Source organism: Megascapheus bottae, chromosome 29, assembly GCF_031878675.1.
Source record: "Megascapheus bottae isolate mThoBot1 chromosome 29, mThoBot2.hap1, whole genome shotgun sequence".
Taxonomy (NCBI): domain Eukaryota; kingdom Metazoa; phylum Chordata; class Mammalia; order Rodentia; family Geomyidae; genus Megascapheus; species Megascapheus bottae.
Window position 1 is genome coordinate 495,145 of NC_143537.1, and position 16,435 is coordinate 511,579.

General features: G+C 56.3%; 1 protein-coding gene across 1 annotated transcript in view; it reads right to left on the minus strand.

The window, feature by feature from the left end:
• Positions 1-725: 725 nt before the first annotated feature.
• Positions 726-16,435, minus strand: part of Fgf18 (fibroblast growth factor 18) — a 31,867-nt gene continuing 16,157 nt past the window's right edge. The window contains exons 4-5 of the mRNA XM_090320792.1: positions 6,167-6,273; positions 726-1,133 (exon numbers count right to left, since the gene is read on the minus strand). Of these exons, the coding sequence (XP_090176918.1) occupies positions 867-1,133; positions 6,167-6,273 (374 nt within the window). The 3' untranslated portion in view covers positions 726-866. The remainder of the gene's footprint in view (positions 1,134-6,166; positions 6,274-16,435) is intronic.

Sequence of the window (16,435 nt, forward strand, 5' to 3'; positions counted from 1 at the left end):
GAAGGGGACTGATGAATGAATGAATGAATGAATGAATGAATGAATGAATGAGTGAGCAAGATTCCAGTCCTTAGTGCAAGCACCACAGATCGAGATGCAGACATAAAGAAGTTGCCCCCACTACCACTGGCCTCTGGTTTTGTTTTTAAATAATTTGTCTGTTGTTTTTAATGGTTGAGGCAGTAATACTTGGTTCATGAAACTGCAATATACAGAGAGGTGAAATAAATAGCTCATATATATAATATATATATAATATAGCTGGTTTTAAAATATTCCCTTATCATTGGTGTCAAGGGTCACAGAAGGGCCTCTGCGGCACCTCCAGAAACGCTGCAGTGCGGTCACCATGATTGGACGAGGGCGTCTGTCGTCGAAGGCTGAGGCGCAGAATTCCCAGCGTGCGCCTTCCCTGCGCGGTGTCTCGGGTCAGCTTGCAGCGGGCAATAAATAAATGGCTGCAAACCAGAGAGCGATTTTTGTTGGAGTCTAGGGCGAGAAAGGGGGCCTGGGCATGGGGAGAGCTCACTGGGGCAGGGCACTACTCCCGTTCTGGGTTTGCATTGGGGTTTTTTTGTTGTTTTTTGTTTTCAGAACCTTTGGGAAAAAGGACTTTGGTTGGCCAAGCCCCCACGTGGGGCGACAGAACCACCTCTTCCCAGAGAGGAGCCCGTGGGCCTGGCCAGCCCCTTCCCGTCAGCAGCGGCACCCTCGGCACCCCCCCCCCCCCCCGGAGAGCTTTGGTTCAGTCTCTTCTTTTAAACACAATGTACAAAAATAGAGCTTCTTCCTTATTTTTCGTGTAAAAATATTCCTCTGATGCAGTTCTGTAGGGGTAAGTGGTGCTGCGGCTCAGGGCGCGAGGCCTAACCGGGGTGTGTGGGGCGGACGCGCCGGGACCGCTTGGTCACGGTGGTGTACTTGAAGGGCTTCTGCAGCTCGGCCTGGCCCCGGGGGTAGCGCTTCATGAAGTGCACATCCTGCTGGTTCTCACGGGTCCGGGGGCCCTTGCGGGGACGGCCCTTCTTGGTGAAGCCCACGTACCACCCGGAGTACTTGGCAGACATCAGAGCAGTGTAGTTGTTCTCCAGAACCTTCTCAATGAACACGCACTCCTTGCTGGTGCCGTCAGGCTGCAGGGGAGGAAGAAGGCACATTAAGAGAATGACTCCACGGGCCCTGTCTAAGGGCGCCAAAGCAGGCTATGCACCCCTGAGGGAAGAGCCGGGCTCAGTGCATAGCACCAAGGCAGAGAGCCCGGCTTGTCCCACAGAGCATGGGTGAGCAGGGGCGTGGGGGGGGTGGAGACTCAGGGAAGGGGCTCTGGCAGGACAGGTGGTCTGGGTGGACGTCATTTGGGGGTGGAGAATCTGGTATCAGGGCAGGGCTGCAGAGGTTGGGCTAGCCTGATCCAGGGTTCTGGATAAAGCTGGAATTTACAGGGAGGCACCCAGCTGAGCCTCAGAGAAGCTTCAGGAGCATGACTCTGCCTCCAGAAAGCGTCTTTGTTGAAGAGGCCGTGGCAGAGAAGGCCGGCGAGAGGGATAAGACTGTGGGGCCTTGGGCAGATGATGGGGGCTGGGCCGGCAGTACGGAAGACCTAGTTAACTTGTTGGGTAACAGACTCCCACTGCCACTCAAGAGTCCACTCCATTCGCAGTGTCCCCTTGTGGAGCCGGGGCCCCACTGCGTTCCGACTGGAGCCAGAGCCCTGGGCCTGGCCACTCACAACACCGTTTTCCCACAGGCCTCCATGACTGGCTCGTCGCTTAGCATGGGGCCCAAGCCATCCGAGTGGACAAAGGGTCTCAGCAAGCACACACTTCAAACTGGAGGGGTTTGTAAGGCTGGAGCAGGGGCAGCCATTTTACCACCCCAGGAGGAAATCCTGTCTGACGGTGAGGCCAGCACCAAGGAAGCAGAGCCAAGCAGGGGAAACCAAGCCCTGGTTACACCTTGTGGGCTCTGGATGCAGCCATGCCAGACATTCAGGACTCCAGACCCGAGCAAGGCCAGCTCATTTCCCGGACGCTGGTGCCTACTTTGCACTGCCACTTGCACCAGGAATGAGTTGCAACAGATTTGCACAAAATCTAATGTCAAGTCAGCTACCCAAGTGCCGCCTGACCCCAAAGTGACGCTGTTGAACAGGAGTTGTGTCTGGTGTGCAAGCTGGCACGTCTTAATACTTGGTATGAAGTAAAATAAAAGACAGCACAGTCTAGTACCAAAGTCTGGGCCACTGGTTCTGGGGTCTCAGGCTGCCAAGCAGATGTGGGGACTTCCTCAGGGAGCACTGGACTTGGAGCCAGAAACAGAATGAATCCTCACACTTCCTGTGCGACTAGTTCTGGCAGGCCAGTTCCACGCTCCACGCCCAGAATTCCTCCCCAGCCAACAGAAACCATGGCTTCTGCGTGGCAGAGCCGCGAGGAGGGATGGACCTCACTGAGTGAGCGTGACGCACAGGAGGAAGCTGCTAAGTTGTTTCCGGAAAGCAGGTGGCTCTGGCAGGGCTGGCCGGCCTCCCTGGGCCTGCCCTGGACCCAGGGTGGTGGAAGGAAGGGATCAGCCAACAGAGTTGCTCGAGTGGGAAACACGCAGTTGGAAGGCCTGAATTAGCAGCACTGAGTTTCCAACTAACATCTCCAAATGTAGGCCGGGCCCACTCCTGGTTCCAGGCGGCTGCCCAGCCAAGCTGGAAGCCCAGCAGTCGGCTATGTGTGGAGGCAGAGTGCAGGCTCCAGCCTTTTGTTTGAAGTGGAAAACGGGCGAGCGTTTCCAGGAACACTCACCTTGGCGCAGAGGGCAAGCCGAGCCCCGCGGACAGGGCTGAACTCTGCAGAAAGGGGCCAGCACCGGCCTGTGACATCAAGACGGCTGTCGAATGGGAAGGGGACAGGCGCAGGGGCCTGGGGACCCAAAGGCAGTGTGGGTGGGGAACACATGCTAGGCAGCTGGACATGGGTCCTCCACGGAAAGTTCTGGAACCTTCCTAAATCCAGGTTCTTAGACAAGAATTAAAGCAACCAGAATAAGTGTCCAGCACCTGCTTCTCCTCCCCAGGAGCCCAGGGTGAAGCGCTGGCCACTGCTCCTCTCCCCAGGCATCTTCCACTCCCGCCAGACTCCACTCACGCCTGGACGTTTCCTGGGCTCGCACTCTGCCTTCTGAACTCCTGGGTCTCTGCCCTCTGCCACCTCACACCCAGCAGTGACCATCAACCTCCTCCCGAGCTTTCCATTTACGCACTCCCGTGGACGCGCCAGGGCAGGGCGTGCCACGCGTTTGTGGATGACTAAGTGGGGACCCTGTGCAGAGGAGACCCCGCTGCTCGGATGCTTTACCAATGTCCCTGAGACGTCCCAGCCCACAGCCCACCCCTGGAGGGCAAAGCGCGCTGAGGTGCAGGGAGCTGGGACTGTGTGCTAGCTGGCTTTAGCTATTTCTAACTAGAGCCTCGCTTTTGCCCGGGCACAGCCGAGGACCTAGATCCTCCTACCTATGCCATGGCTGGTGTTACAAACAGAAGCCGCTCACGACACCTGGCAGCTTTGACACAGGATCTCAGGAACGCACTGCTGGGCTAACTCCAAACCGCAATCCTGCTATCTCTACCTCCCAGAGCCTCCACACCAGGCTTCAGCAACCCATGACGAGATGGAAGGATGCACAACCCCCAGGGACCTGGAGGGTGAGGGTTCAAAGGCACCAGAGAGCTGAGGAAGCTGAGCTGGGCATGCGGGCTCTGGGGCAGCAGGGGGATGGCGGGCATGATGCAACCGAAAGAGCACCCAGAGTGCTGGGGCCTTGGCACCCGCTCTGAGAGGACCCAGTGCTCGTCCCTCTGGCTGAGTCCTCTGCTCTTGCCAGCAATATGTCAGGGGGGGCACCCAGAGCCGGGACAGGACAGGGCAAGGAAGCTGCAACAAACCCCAAAGGAGCGGAGACCAGCACACCCCAAAGGCAAAAGAGTGACATTAAAGGAGTGGCTCCTCAGATGGTGACATGGCTGTTCTGGTGAGGAGCCAGGCTCCCCGGCCTGTGTGAGGTTCCTGGGGTGAGGAAGCCAGGCTGTGGGAAGCAGAGAGGCTCTCAGGAAGCCCAAGCTGGGTTTCTGTTTCTTGGTCTTCTTCAGGGCTTCGGCCAGAGGCCTGGGTGGGTGGGCTCTGGAATGAACCCTTGCCTGGCCCCTGGGATGGTGACGGATGCAGGCACCAGGGTGGAGAGTGACCCTCCAAGTGCGCAGAGGGACAGAGGGGACAGAGAGAGGGTGACAGGCTGGCCACAGGCCAGGGAAGCTGTGGAAGGTGAGAGGGGATGCAGGACATGCAGATGGAGGCTAGTGAAGAGCACACAGCACGGGAAAAGCTGGGGACCGTCTCCCCACCTTATGCAGGGCTGCGAGGTTGGCAGGGCCCAGTGGCAGAGCCCAAGGAATTGGCAGGGCCTGGGGGCCCCTGCACCCTGTCCACAAGCCGGGCTGGTGTGGCTTTAGAGGGTGCATGGAGAAAACGCGAGGCTGCAGCACAAGCAGTGATGAGGAGTTGGGAAGTCTGGGGCCAGAGCCCAAGACCAGACAGGTCCAAGAGCCCCGCTGCAGGCCTGTGGTGACGAGGTTGGCATCAGGCCAGGCCATCTGGCCAGGTGGACTGGGAGCCCGCAGCCCCTTCTGGAAGAGAGGGGCCAGGGAGGGGTGGGAGCTGCAGGAGGCAGAGGCGGGAAGGAGGGGTGAGTTGGGCTGCAGAGCCAGCTGAACAGTCACCAGCATTAATGCTGGGGAGGCGAGGGCAGGAAATCAGAGCCGGCTCCCGTGGATGTGACTCAGCGGGGGAAGAACGGGCAGGGGAACCTAGCCTCTCCCAGCCCCCTCGGGTCCAGGCTCTGGGCAGGGTGTACCCTGGCGCACTGTTAGGTGCTGCCTCCTGGCCTCTACACAGAAGGGAGAAGGAGCCCCAAGCTCCACACAGGCTGGGCTTGGGAGGGGCGGGGCAGGCAGGAGACCCGCACCCGCCCAGCCGTGGCCGACCCCCTCACCGCCTCGCCTGGACGGTGGAAAGTGAATCACTAATGAAAACCACTTGTCGGCACCCAGGCTGCTCTTCGGATTACTATGATTTTGCTCTTTCTGCAGAGTGGGCTGGGGTGGGCAGAGCAGCTGGAGTCTTTTCCTTCTACCCGGCTTTGCATCCTGCCTGGCTCTGGTGCAGGTCCTGGAATGAGGGCTTCCCCACAACCACAGATCAACGTTTCCTTCGGAGGAACGGGGGCAGAGCACTACCGATCCACCAGGACTGTCTGGAAAGATTCTTGGCTCCACGTCTGGAAGCACATTTAAATGGTAGGGAGTGGGGGAGGATGACAGGAGGGGATTCGAGAAACCCAAACCAGCCTCAATGAGACCGACCATCACCTCTTGTTCCAACAGTGTCGTGGGCCCCCGGCTGCCCGGGCAGAGCCTCGGTGACTCAGTTGAACATGAGGTGACCCTGATTGAGAGACTGAGATGCACCGGACACAGAAATCCACACTTTGAACTGAAATACTTTTGTACAACGATGGAAAGATAATTTTGAGAAAAAAAAGAAAAAACATAGAGTGGTGAGGAGAGATATTATAGAGGGCACAAGGTCACCACAGAGCTGAAAAGGACAGGGGCGACATGACCCCAGGGTGCCCAGAGGAAGCAAGTGTGTGACCACCCAGCACCCGGAGCAGCGCTGAGGAGCCCAGAGCTGCACCAGGCCCCTCCCCACTCTCATGGGTTACATGAAGCTTCCAACGTAATGAAATCTTTCTGAAACACTAGAACTATGATGCCGATGCAGACACAGACAGGGGCTGCTGTGGTGTGATGGTTAAAATGACTTTCACAACCTTGGCCACGAGTTCCCTGTTCTCTCCCTTGCACTCAAGCAGGATAGCATGCCCCGGAGCCTCAGCAGGCGGCGATCCCAGGTACCAGCCCGGCCAGGGCCCTGTGTGCAGCCAGCATGGCTGAAGGCTGCAGGTGCAGGGAAGAGAAGGGGGAGCAGAAGAAGAGACTTGGTGGGCCCTGACCTCACTCACACTCACACCCTTGCTCACCTACTTTCTCCCTTGGGGCTGAGGCCCCATCCCAGCCCCCCGCCCCTCTTCATGCCCAGGGTCCAAGGCCGTCACTCACCTTTCCCACGAGCTTGCCTTTGCGGTTCATGCACAGGTAGAACTCTGTCTCCTTGCCCTTGATCCGGACCTGGCTTCCAAACGTGTCCGTCTCCACAAGGAGCTGGGCTTTAAGGGCAGAAAATAACATGTGCGTCTCAGTTGGCATCAGGTCCCAGGTCTGACCCGGCTCCCCTGTGGTCTGGCATGAGGTTCCCCCATTCAGCCTGACACCAACCCCCATACCCAGGAGCCCCAGTTCCCCTCAAGACCCAACGACTCCAGTCAGAGGTGAGACTGGAGTGCCCTGCCCTCACCACCCACTGTCAAGCAGGATGGTCAAACACTCAGATCCCAGAAACGTGGCCACCTCCAGAGGAAGGGACAGAAAAGCACACATGTTCACACATGCATGTTCACACACGCGCATACCCATGTTTGCACATAAACACACGTGTACTTCTTGCTAATGAGACATCAAGGTATTTCCTCCACAGTCAAGTCCGAGCCCCTGCCTTTGCCCTTGGCATCTCCGTCACTTGCAAGACATTGGAAGACACGGGAACACAGTGCAAGGCCCTGGGAAAGGGGTCATGATATGTTCACCTCTCCTTCACCGAGGCCATCAAAGTGGAGGAGTCACTGCCAAAGGCCAGAAGACCAGTCAGGACCCAACTATGCCGCCTCCAGATGGGACATCCCAGGCTAGACTCTGCCTTCTCCAGGTAGGCCTCCCCTAGGCTAAACCTTCCCTCTCTAGGTGCGACGTCCCAGGCTAGACTCCAAGACAAGATGACCAGAGCCCATCCTCAAGTCCTGACTGAACAAGGGTACCGAAGGTCAAAGGAGAGCCGTCCTCTGATTAGGCATGCTGTGTCCAGGCCTTTCTCTCCCTCTGCTAGCCAGCACATGGTGCTCCAACAGTGCTCTGTGTGGTGTTCAATGAGCATGCTCTCTGTCTGACTCCCTCCTCTGGTCTTGAACTTCTGTGTCTGGCTCCCCTCCTTCCTCCACCACACACACACAGCAGCAGTTCTCTGGTTTTGACCCTTCCATGTCTCACACTGCCTTCCTGACCCACTTCCCAGGACCTGCCCCTCCTTCATCTACAGAATTTTAATTTCAGTGACAAGGGACTTGCTTCTCCATAACAAAAATTACAGACCCAAATGCCTGAGTACCATACCCTCAGAACTTCAGAAAGTGCACCTCAGTGCCCCTAAAATGCACTGGTATGATTTTAATAAAAAAATTTACAAATATAGACCCCAGTGCCCTGCGAAGAAAATTGAAACCATGTGGAGCTGGAGATTTTGATAATTAATCTAGCCCTCCTTTGACACCACTACTAATTAAAACACAGTCCTCATCCTTCCAAGGGGAAAAAGAAGAATTTACATAAAATTTAAAGATCTAACAAGAATTCTGTAATTCTGGAAAGAAGGTAGGCACATTTCCCCCCACCTCCCTTGTCTCCAGTAAACACTGAGTCAGGGGTGTGAACCAGTTATGTAATAGAGGCGGGTGGGGTACAGCCTTGAGCCTCACTTTCCCTTCATTCAAGCCCCTGTAGCTCTGCTCAGGACATCACAGCCTGTGGGCCCTGATTTAGCCTCTCTTCAGGAAGCTCTGGTCTTGCTCTTGGGCAACAGATGGAGGATCAGAACCCCAAGAATGTCCAGAGTCTCTGTGGAGAGGGAGGGCTTGGAAGGCCTGGCCATGGGCCTTCATCTCTTCTCGGTAAATTGGAGAGAAGCTTCCTGACGCTTCACCCACTGCAGAACAAAACTATTCTCCTAAAAGAGAAAAAGAGTGGGAAAGCAGATGCAGACAAGGGGGGCCTGAACTGCTTCCTCAGACGCTATCCGGTGCTCTCAACGCTCTGGCATCTTCCAGGGATCAGGGCCCCACTGTGAGACCAGTGATCACACCACAAAGAGAAGGATCAGCGCCACTGCTGTGACCACCCAAAATAAGCATCCATACCACAACAGGCATCCGCACTGACAAGCATCTACACCATGACAGGGGTTTGCACTGTGGCAGGTATCAGCACTGGGATAGGCGTCTACACCACAACACAGGTTCACACCGTGACAGGTGTCCACACCGTGACAGATATCCACACCGTGACAGGTATCCACACCATGACAGGTGTCCACACCATGACAAGTGTCCACACAGTGACAGGTATCCACACCGTGACAGGTGTCCACACCATGATAGGTGTCCACACCGTGACAGGTATCCACACCGTGACTGGTGTCCACAGTGTGACAGGTGTTCACACTCTGACAGGTATCCACACCATGACAGCTGTCCACACCATGACAGGTGTCCACACCGTGACAGGTGTCCACACTGTGACAGGTATCCACACCAATATAGGTGTCCACAGTGTGACAGGTGTCCACACCATGACAGCTGTCCACGCCATGACAGGTGTCCACGCCGTGACAGGTGTCCACACTGTGACAGGTATCCACACCAATATAGGTGTCCACAGTGTGACAGGTGTCCACACCATGACAGGTATCCACACCATAACAGGTATCTACACTATCACAGGTATCCACACTGTGACAGGTATCCACACCATGACAGGTGTCCACACCGTGACAGGTATCCACACCGTGACAGGTATCTACAGTATGACAGGTTTCCACACCGTGACAGGTGCCCACACTATGACAGGTATCCACACTATGACAGGTGTCCACACCATGACAGGTATCCACACTGTGACAGCTATCCACACCATGACAGATATCCACACTATGACAGGTATCCACACTGTGACAGGTATGCACACCATGACAGGTATCTACAGTATGACAGGTTTCCACACCGTGACAGGTGTCCACACCATGACAGGTATCCACACCATGACAGGTGTCCACACTATGACAGGTATCCACACTATGACAGGTGTCCACACTGTGACAGGTGTCCTCACTGTGACAGGTGTCCTCACTGTGACAGGTGTCCACACTGTGACAGGTGTCCTCACTGTGACAGGTGTCCTCACTGTGACAGGTATCCACACTATGACAGGTGTCCACACCGTGACAGGTATCCACACCGTGACAGGTATCTACAGTATGACAGGTTTCCACACCGTGACAGGTGTCCACACCATGACAGGTATCCACACCATGACAGGTGTCCACACCATGACAGGTGTCCACACTGTGACAGGTGTCCACACCGTGACAGGTGTCCTCACCGTGACAGGTGTCCACACCGTGACAGGTGTCCACACCGTGACAGGTATCCACACTATGACAGGTGCCCACACTATGACAGGTGTCCACACTATGACAGGTGTCCACACCGTGACAGGTGTCCACACCGTGACAGGTGTCCACACCGTGACAGGTGTCCACACAGTGACAGGTATCCACACCGTGACAGGTGTCCACACCATGACAGGTATCCACACCGTGACAGGTGTCCACACCGTGACAGGTATTCACACCGTGACAGGTGTCCACACTATGACAGGTGTCCACACTATGACAGGTGTCCACACCGTGACAGGTGTCCACACCGTGACAGGTATCCACACCGTGACAGGTGTCCACACCGTGACAGGTATCCACACCATGACAGGTGTCCACACCATGACAGGTATCCACACTATGACAGGTATCCACACCGTGACAGGTGTCCACACTATGACAGGTGTCCACACTATGACAGGTATCCACACTACGACAGGTGTCCACATATACTATGACAGGTGTCCACACTATGACAGGTATCCACACGTGACAGGTGTCCACACTGTGACAGGTATCCACAATATGACAGGTGTCCACACCGTGACAGGTATCCACACCGTGACCGGTGTCCACACTATGACAGGTGTCCACACTATGACAGGTATCTACACTATGACAGGTGTCCACACTATGACAGGTGACCACACTATGACAGGTGTCCACACCGTGACAGGTATCCTCACTATGACAGGTGACCACACTATGACAGGTGTCCACACTGTGACAGGTGTCCACAGTATGACAGGTATCCACACTGTGACAGGTACCCACATCGTGACAGGTATCCACACCATGACAGGTGTCCACACTATGACAGGTGTCCACAATATGACAGGTGTCCACACCGTGACAGGTATCCACACCATGACAGGTGTCCACACTATGACAGGTGTCCACACCGTGACAGGTATCTACACCGTGACAGGTATCCACACCGTGACAGGTGTCCACACTATGACAGGTGTCCACACTATGACAGGTGTCCACACCGTGACAGGTATCCACACCGTGACAGGTATCCACACCGTGACAGGTGTCCACACTATGACAGGTGTCCACACTATGACAGGTATCCACACCATGACAGGTGTCCACACTATGACAGGTATCCACACCATGACAGATGTCCACACTATGACAGGTGTCCACACTATGACAGGTGTCCACACCGTGACAGGTGTCCACACCGTGACAGGTATCCACACCGTGACAGGTGTCCACACCGTGACAGGTATCCACACCGTGACAGGTATCCACACTGTGACAGGTGTCCACACCATGACAGGTATCCACACTATGATAGGTATCCACACCATGACAGGTGTCCACATATACTATGACAGGTGTCCACACTATGACAGGTGTCCACACTATGACAGGTGTCCACACCGTGACAGGTGTCCACACCGTGACAGGTATCCACACCGTGACAGGTGTCCACACCGTGACAGGTATCCACACCGTGACAGGTATCCACACTGTGACAGGTGTCCACACCATGACAGGTATCCACACTATGATAGGTATCCACACCATGACAGGTGTCCACATATACTATGACAGGTGTCCACACTATGACAGGTGTCCACACTATGACAGGTATCCACACCATGACAGGTGTCCACACTATGACAGGTATCCACACTACGACAAGTATCCACACTACGACAGGTGTCCACATATACTATGACAGGTGTCCACACTGTGACAGGTGTCTACACTGTGATAGGTATCCACATTAGACAGGTATCCACACTATGACAGGTACAGGTATCCACACCATGACAGGTGTCCACACCATGACAGGTATCCACACTATGACAGGTGTCCACACTATCACAGGTGTCCACACTATGACAGGTGTCCGCACCGTGACAGGTGTCCGCACCATGACAGGTGTCCACACCGTGACAGGTGTCCACACTGTGACAGGTGTCCACATTGTGACACATATCCACACTATGACAGGTGTCCACACTATCACAGGTGTCCACACTATGACAGGTGTCCGCACCGTGACAGGTGTCTACACCGTGACAGGTGTCCACACCATGACAGGTGTCCACACTGTGACAGGTGTCCACACTATGACACATATCCACACTATGACAGGTGTCCACACTGTGACAGGTGTCCACACTGTGAGCTGTGCTTGCACCACGGTGAGGACCATCACCACTGACCTGTGCTCATGTGGCAGACAGACCTCCATTCCACAGGCTGCATCTGGGGGCACTACGGAGACCTCCACTCCTGTCTGCACTGTCAGCCGAGAAGGTGACAGTGGGCTGTCACCAGCACAAGTGGGATCCACCCTGCTCTACTTCTTCCTGGTGGGGGCGTGGGGTCCAGAAGAGGCCGTGGGCTCAGAAAAGGGGAGAAGCACTGGATTGAGCCCAGGACACTCACGTCAGTCCGCTCTGTCAGCTCCCAGCATGCAGGTGGGCCTGTGCCTGGGTCAGCCCCTGCCGTGCCCATCCAGCTGTGGGGAAGTCTTTGGAGCCCAGGCTCCTGGCCTGGCTGTATCATCCCCATTTCCAATATAGTGCAATGGAGCCCCGGAGGGCTGCCAGCCCCTCTCTGCCCCAGCGCTGGCCAGTCTCCAGCACAAGCCCTCCAGCCGCAGCCTTGTGGGCTGTCTGAGGGGCTGGGCTGGGCTGGGCTGCCCCCCCTCACCCCGTCTGCAGGCCTGCAGAGGGTCTGCGCCTGGCCCCTAACGGGGGAGGGTGTCTGCTCTTCCCTCCCACCCCACCACAGCACACAACAGAAGAACTTAGACTACTCTGGCTTGACGTAACAAGGAGCGAGCCAGCCAAATTATGTAGAATCCTTTGGGGAGCAATAGCAGAGCAGCCGTTCTCAGGGACAGACTCCACCTGGAGGCCTGCTCCAGAGCTGGTCTGCATCCTCCCCCTCCCCACCCCACCCTGCTCCCCCACACAAAGCTCTCAGGAGCCAGATCCCCATCGCCCACCCGTACCCCAAAACACAGCTCTCAGGAGCCAGAGACTCATCTCAGCTGCCACGGGGAGGAGGGACGAGCATGGCACCACCTCCCTTGGCCACGCTTGCCCCATCCGTCTCCCAAAATACCAATTCGGTTATGGCTGCCACAAGGCCTCCTGGAGACCTCAAGTTATTTAGAAGCAAATCAAAACTCTTTGCTGGGACCCACAGCATCTGGTCCCATTGTCCCTTCCCAGGCCACTTGGCCACTGCTGTCGTCCCTCTGCACATGGCACATGGGAGCCTTTGTATTGGATTTCTCCGTCTGGGGGTTGCCTGGCTCAGAGCTTCAAACAGTGGTGTCTCATCTCCCCGCAGGCCTCCTCACGCCCTGGCCACGCCCTGGCCACCTCAGTCCCCAGCACCTGCTCCTTAGAGTTCTAAGACAGGGCTGTGCTCTTCTCATCTTAGACTTCCCTGGGTCTGGCCACGGGTCTCAGGTGCCATTCAGAGGTGAGGGAACTTCCTGGGGGCGGAGCCCCGTGGGGACAGGCTGGAAGGATGGAGTGAGGAGGGCATGCTCCCAATCCAGGGGAGGCCCTGGCCCCTTCCTCCCTCTGCAGTGCTGGGGACGGAGCGCAGGGCTGTGTGTGAGCTAGGCAAGCTCTCCACCCTGCTCCACCCAGCCCTCCTGTCTGTCCTCTGTCTCTGTGCTTTCTGGTCACTGGTGCATGCGTCTCTTCCTGTCTCACATTTTTACCATGCAAAGCAGCAGGTCAGCCATAGAGAGGAAACTCCAAACCCTGAGCCACAGAAGCCTTTCCTGGGTGAGTGGACTGCCTCAGCTATTCGTTAGCGTGACAGAAAGATGGCTCCCAGCCAGTCTCCACTCACCGGCAAGGTGGCCAGCTTGCCTATCGGCTATGGGGCCAGGCCCAGCTCGGTGAGTGGCCAGTGAATTTTAAGGAGTATCCAGACTGGCTTGTGACTGATGGCATTTAAGAGCCAAAGAGATTCTGGAGTAAAGGGGTAGGCCCCTGCACTGCTCCTTGGACACAGCTAGCGCTTACCAGCTACGAACAGGCCTAGCACGCCTGATATCACCTCCTATCACAGGCGGGGAAACTGAGCCCCAGAAACCACCAGTGCCAGAGCAGGCAGGCTGAGGCTGAGATGCTGGTCCTGCCTGGACCCATGACCCCATCCCCCTGCTTCACTCTTAGCTGGGATGGGAAGGCTTTGTTTTGCTTTCTGCTAGTCCCGGAGCTTGAACTCAGGGCCTGGTACTGCCCTTGAGCTTTCTATTTTTTTTCTTTTTTTGCTCAAGGCTAACACTCTACCACTTGAGCCACCACTCTACCACTGGCTTTCTGCTAGTTCCGTGGAGATAAAAGTCTCACAGACTTTCCTTCCCAGGCTGCCTTTGAACCCCAAGCCTCAGATCTCAGCCTCCTGAGTAGCTGGGACGGCAGGTGTGCCCTGTGCCTAGCTGGCCTCTCACTGGGGACAGAACTCAGGAAATGGGATGTCCAGGGGTGAAAAGCAAGGCCCATCGTCCCCAGACTCCACTTCTGAACGACCTTGAGGGAAGAAGGGTTTCTGGGCCCGAGAAAGGCACCTTCTAGCCAACACTAAGAGATGGAGAACCATACCAGGCTCAGATCCCAGCACCAGAGGAGAGAAAGATGCTTCCAAGCTGGACATGCAAAAGAGCTCCCCAAGTCCAAAGCAGGGGTGTCAAGGTAGGGAACCCCACTTTATCCCACAGCTCCCTGAAGGAAAAGCCACAGAGCCCAGCACCCAGCAAGAGCCTGGCACCTACCAGTACAGGGGCCATGCCTGTAACCCCATAACCCCAGCTCTGGAGGCTGGGGCAGTGGCATCCAAGTTCAAGGCTCTGTTGAGGAGTGGGGGATGGGGGAAGAGGGCTGGAGGTACGGCTTCTACGGTAGAGCACGAACCAATGAACCTGTCAGGGACCAAGCTCAAGGCCCAGTCTCGGGTGTGGGGGTCGAGAGGAGAGAATTCTAACAGCTAGAAACTCTCTGAGCACCTTTGTGTGCCTGTTTCTGGATTGCGTTTGAACGCACAATGGATGGCCTAGCGAATCCTCAATCTTATTCACAGAACGATCGATGCCATGTTAAGGTACTGAGGCCCACAACCCAGCAAGGCTCCTGCCCAGAGTCACACAGTAGGGCTAAGGCTGAGGACAGGCTCCTCTGAAACAGGCAGAACGCCAGCAAGCTCTGCCGGCTGCGTGAGGACAGACAGCCAGCTGGCAGCGCCGTGGAAAGAGCAGTGTCACTGATGGATGGACTGACTTCTGAGTGACCACAGCAGAGTCCTGGGGCTGGGCTCCCCTCCCTTAAGACCTTGGGCTGAAGGGAAGGAAATAATAAGGAAAGGCAGAGACAGCCAGAGATCCAGAGAGAGGTGAGTCAGAGACACAGCAGACGCCCAAAGAGGCAGCTGAGAACCAAACTGGAAGCTGGAGCCTGTGAGGGCTGGACGGCCAGGGCTGCCCCTTCCCTGAGCCACCTCTTCCAGAGGAAAAGTGCCCCCCACACCCTGCCTCCCTGCCTCCAAAGGTGGGTAGGCTGATGGAGAGAAAGTGGCAGACAGGTGGGCACCTCCCTTCCCTCCCCATGCTCCCCCCCACACACACTGGCTTTCTCCAAAGTTCTCTTCTCCTAAGTCCCAGAGGAGATTTTCAGGCCATGTGGGCTCCCCAGAAAGAGAGAGAGAGAAAATCAATACTATCGATTAGACCCTATCTTTAAGCCTTTCTGTAGCTCCGGTGTGCTCCTGTCAATGTGGGGCGGGGTGGACGTAGGTGGCCACGGTGTCAGGGGACCCAGGAGGCCGTGGGGTGGGGAGAGCTAGGACGATGGGTGTGGAGGCTTCTCCCCAGCTGAGCCAAGTTGAATCTGTTAGGAAAGAGGAGCAGGGCTGGGGGGGGGGGGGAGAAAAAGGGAGGGAAGGAGAGGGGACTGAGGAGGAGGGAGGGGAGAGGATGGGGACCCTATTTGCGGAGCACACCTACTCGGTGAGGAGCACTGTGACAGGAGCCTCCTTACTTTGGAGCCCCACCCTCACCCTGGAGCCCAGGGGAGTACCCTACCAAGCCATCGCTGCTCTGTGCGTGAGGAGGCAGCGGGGTCCCCACCCTTTGGGCCTCTACACCCCGCAGGAGAGAGGGCGGCTGACTGCACCTTCACAGCCAAGTACATAACGGAGTCTCAGACAGTGGCAAACTCTAGGAAGAAAAACAGACTGCAAACAATGAGGAGAGGGGGACTCTGGTCTCTGCCACAGCCCAACTCTCACCCTGCAGGGCTCAGGAGGCGTGGGGACAAAAAAAAGACACCCTCCTGCAGAACACCAAGGCACAAGGCCCACTGGGGCTCCTGGAGGGGTCCCAGACAGCCGGGCCTCCCGGGTCAGGGCAGGGGGCCAGGCCTCAGGCCCGCCCTCCAGAGACCAGCCTGGTGGAGCCTAGAGCTTTCCGAGCCCTACCCCCATGTCCATACAGCTCCAGCTGAACTTCCGCAGGTTTTAGGCAGTCTGACCCTAACCAGGGAGGAAAGAACCAGGTTTCCAAGCTGCCGGGGGCCTCCACAGGTCGAGTGACCCCCTCCCCCCACCCCTGGTCACATAAATCACCCTCCCAATAATATTTGTATTGATTATCTAGATTGGAAGTCTCATTGTCTCCCCCAGGGCTCACAGATGGGCCCTGGGCTCATCTGCCTTTCTAATGGGACCTCTGAATGGAACAGAAGAGGCCCACTAGGCTCTCTGCTGCCTGGGTGCCAGAACATGTACCCCCAATCCTAGAAGTTGGGGTGGTGGGAAGATACAGGGAAGAGACCCAAAGCAGGGGCCAGGGAGCAGCACCTGTCTGCTGTTAGCAACCCACCACTCAGACCTCACCCTATCCTGGAATCAGTGGAGGCCCTCAGCGGTGCAGGGACAAATCAACATTTAAGATACCACCCAGTGTAGCCCCATCTCCTTGTCAAAGCACAGAGAAGGCCGCCAGCTGGTCATGGGTCACA